Source organism: Antrostomus carolinensis, unplaced genomic scaffold, assembly GCF_000700745.2.
Source record: "Antrostomus carolinensis isolate BGI_N321 unplaced genomic scaffold, ASM70074v2 scaffold45263, whole genome shotgun sequence".
Lineage (NCBI taxonomy): Eukaryota > Metazoa > Chordata > Aves > Caprimulgiformes > Caprimulgidae > Antrostomus > Antrostomus carolinensis.
This window is the reverse complement of record NW_010305299.1, coordinates 309-4,411: the sequence shown is the minus strand read 5'-3', so window position 1 is coordinate 4,411 and position 4,103 is coordinate 309. Positions and strand designations below refer to the sequence as shown.

General features: G+C 40.4%; 1 protein-coding gene across 1 annotated transcript in view; it reads right to left on the bottom strand.

Moving 5' to 3' along the window:
• Window positions 1–3,015: 3,015 nt before the first annotated feature.
• Window positions 3,016–4,103, bottom strand: part of LOC104522449 (protein phosphatase 1L-like) — a 1,340-nt gene continuing 252 nt past the window's right edge. Inside the window, 2 exon segments of the mRNA XM_029084217.1 lie at window positions 3,016–3,138; window positions 3,929–4,103. The exon segment at window positions 3,929–4,103 is cut by the window's right edge and continues 44 nt beyond it. Coding sequence (XP_028940050.1) covers window positions 3,016–3,138; window positions 3,929–4,103 — 298 coding nt within the window.

Below are 4,103 nucleotides of genomic sequence, written 5' to 3'. Positions count from 1 at the left end.
TTCCCTACTCTATCAATACGAATAAGATGGTGCATTTCACATACTACAACACTATATCAGCAACTATGAAAAAAACCCAATTCTATCATGCAAAATGCTCTTATCCACACCTACAGGTCATAAGGAACAAGCCTTGCCACGTTCCTGTTTAAGGAGGGTAAGAGAAATAAACAAAGCAAGACATTTTTATGAGACAGTTACTGAGGTTTCATCTCTCGCTGTCGTTATCCGCATCAGTTCGTGACTGCAAACAAGCACAGGCAGCGTAGAAGGTATTATCTATGACTATAATTATTTTTAAAGTCTTCACCTCCTGGGGTTAGGAAAAAACAATGATATGAGACATAACCATAAAACTACAGATGGTAGCTGAGCTACTTTGTTCTTGTCTAACACAGAGATCTCATAAAAACCACGTGCTTAAAGCTTAAATATTTGCAAAAAGAAGCCTTTAGTAAATGCTTGTTAAATTAGTTAAATCATTCTGAGGAAGCATCCGTCCTTTCCTTTGCTCAGCTTTCAAGCTCACTGTTTTTTTATCATTTATGTAGTTTGCCACTTCTCAATCTTCCAGTCTAGACAATCCCCAAAACTTCTAAATAAAGGAAAAAGCAAAGTGGGAAAGAAGAAAATAAAAAAAGCAAGCACTCAAGCCATCTTTAAGCCTTAAAAAGAAGCTGATTAGAGAACAGCCAAATACTTCCTTCTTTTTTGATTCTAAGTTAGATCACCTTGAAGACTCCTTTGGCCAAAGTCATTCAGTGAGACAACAGGCAGAAACTTTTCCTCATTCTTTCTAATTCTTTTTCTTTGCCCTCTCCCTTTTCTGCATTATTATTGTTATTCAGCCTTCAAGAAACAAACATTATATAAAAGGAAGACTGTACTACATGAGTTTTATCTCTGAAATATTATCTTTAACAAGTAATTGCAGCAGCACACACACCAGATTCTCAGCTGCAACGCAGAGCATTAATAATTATTTTTGCTTCTTGCTTTCTCCTTAAAATTTAAGTAAATGGCTGCCAACCTGCTCAGGCTAAAACTGTAAGATGGAAGAGGAAATGATATCACAGAAAAGTACAATTTCTGCAAAATGTTGGCAAGATATAAGCAAAACCCAGAAATCTTCATAAATTAGCACTACACAGTAATTCATATGACTTGAATCATGCTTCTCTATCCTTCCACTTCAACGTGATATGGCAGGAAGTAATTAACAGAGACACACTCCCTTGTATATAGCTGGAAAGAATTAATCTAGCATCTCATTTGTGGTATTGTCTGTTTGGAGAAACAATTTTTCCCCATATAGAACAGTTTGTTTCATATGTAACTGCAGAGATTAGCAGCTCTTTGTTCTTTAAATACACACAAAGAAATGTAATAGGAGCCCATATGGAAAATTTAATCTTCACAAAAGCTTTGCTACATACGTAGGTAAAGTGTTCCACAGAGTCATTTATCTTTTCAAAAAACCACAAATAAAACAAGACATCCAGAAAACCCATTCAAATAGAGACCTGAAATTCACTAGTATGTACCACAGATTAAATAAGAGCATTAATTTTTGCTATTTCTTTTCCCTCCCCTCTTTTCTAGTCGAAACTACAAAACCCTGCTTAGATTAAAACCTATTTTCTGTAACATTTTTGCTGTATGCTCAGCACACAGTTCACGCTCTGCTGATCATTGGACATAAAACCTCCAGCTAGAAACTAGTTACGTCCTCAATGATCAGCCACCTATTTGTGTAGGAGTAAAGGCCACTGAGAACACCTGGGGATTTCATTAGAAAGATAAAATAAGAGATACTTGATATATACATTTTAAAAATATAACTTTAGTAAGGTTCGGAGAGAGAACTGCTAAACTTTTCAAAATTACAGTTCTCATATACAAGCTCCAAACTTCTTCACTGAATCAATTAGAGGAAGTTCTGAGGAATCAGAATACAAAAGACAAATGAGCTTTCCACAGATCCAGACTTATTATTAATATATCTTATGGATGTAATTCCATAATCCACAACAAAACAAAACAAACAAACAAAAATGTACAGGGTACATTCTTGTCATTTAGCTATTCTCTGTTGTCAGTTTTGGATTATTTAATATACTGAGTTTGCAAATCAAGTGTAGGGCAAGATACACGTAATATACAAAATTAAAGAAAGAAGTGAGATCCTTCTTTCACAATTTTAAGTGTGTCTATCTGTAACAACCTCAGAACACTGTTTAAAAACATGACACACATATTACTACAAACTTGCTTTGGCTGATCAGTCCAGACAAGGCAAACTGTCAGTTTAAACAAAGGGGAAGAAGGCAGAAGACAAGAGCACAAGCACTTTCCATCCAGAAGCACCAAACACACTGACCAGAGCTCACACTCCTTCAGCAGATGTGTACCAGCGTGTGACACACACACACACACACACACACACACACACACACATTTCTACCTGTGATTCCTCAAAGGCCAAGGAAGAGCAAACTGGCACAAGTTATGCCAGGAAGAGTTGGTATAGCTGTGCCCCAACTGAAATCAGACATCAAAAGGAAAAGAGAGCTCAATCCCGACCAGAATTCTTCACAAAGCTGGCAATTTTCAACACCTGAAGTGTTTGTGTTACGTTAAAGAGGGCAAAACGCTGGACACAGCGAGGCAGCAGCAGGACAGCTGAGTGACTGACTGCCTTTAAAACCATGCAGGCAGCAGAAGAGCAGCTTTCTGATCAGGTGCCTAAGGCCTGGCTTTTTCAGGCAGCACTCACAGGTTTAGAGGCAGCAACTGCCATCCTTGTGCTCCGTTAGTGTCTGGTCACCGCCAATGCTTTTCTAGGAAGGATTTTTGACTCCTTGATCTGTGAAAGCAGCTGGCAGCTCTCTTGCTGCCTCACCCCTTCTGGTCAGGAGTGCTTAGGTGAAAAACTTCAACATTTCTCTCCAGCTTCCATCATCCCAGCAAAACCCATAAAGTAATCTCATACCCAGCATAACGGTTGCTAATTTGTTACACAAGGACAAACTCGTTGTCCTTCTCCACAGTTATGAAACATGTCCTTCGTGCTATCCAAAGAGCTACGTGGCAGCACCACGATGCTGAAGAGGAAGCTATAGTTTCAACATTCATCACCTGAAATAAATGAAGTATCCCATCAAGCTGCAACACTAATTATATAAGACTGGCTAAAGGAAATCACTCTGCCTATAAAAAGTGAAGAGGTTAAACAGCAAGAAAGTTTCAAAATGACAGTTTTCCTGGCTTTCCACTAGGGAGAGGACAAGTATGACAGCACAGTTGTAATGACTTAAAAACTACATGCAATTCACAACCACGAGACTCATTCTCAGCGACTCGCCAGTCTTCACAGGAGAGTGAATTACTGCAAAGACACATTTTACACACAGCAGCTTTAAGGCTACACACACACACACCTGCCTTTAAGAGGATTCTTCTCTAACCACTGCTGATGAGCCCAGCTCCTGACAGGAGGGGGAGAGCAGCCCCGTGCCAAAATCAGATCACACCACCACACTTTGCTGTAACAAAAGATGACTCCGGGGAGTTTGTGCTCATCATCGTTATTCCACACACGTAAGAGCCACCCACCTCCAACGGCTTTTACTTCAATTAAACCTTTACTACTGTAAAGGGCAGAGAGGGTATAAACACATTTATACTGTGCCTGTTGCGGAAAGGGCAACGAGAGATAATGGGAATGGAGTATCGCTCTCAATCCCTGTGCAGAGACTTTCTCCCACCTTAAAGCACCAAGGAACAACCCCCCCCAAACAATGTCTCAACCACACAAATGTGGTGGGTGAAACACATCCAGTCCTTGCCCTGTAACCATCCTTCCCCACCACCACCACCACCCCCACCCCCCTTTTTTTGTTGTTGTTTTTTCCAGCTGAACACTTGCCTCTCCTCCGTGCCCATCAAATATCCCGAAGATGGAGGGGTGAGTCTTGTTCACCAGGTCAGTGATTACTTCGAACCTGTCCTCCATGTGATCCCTCCGGCCTTGGATGGAGTAGACAGCCACGTTGTGGCTCTTGAACTCCCAGGTCTTGGAGAACTCTGCATCCAGCACGTCT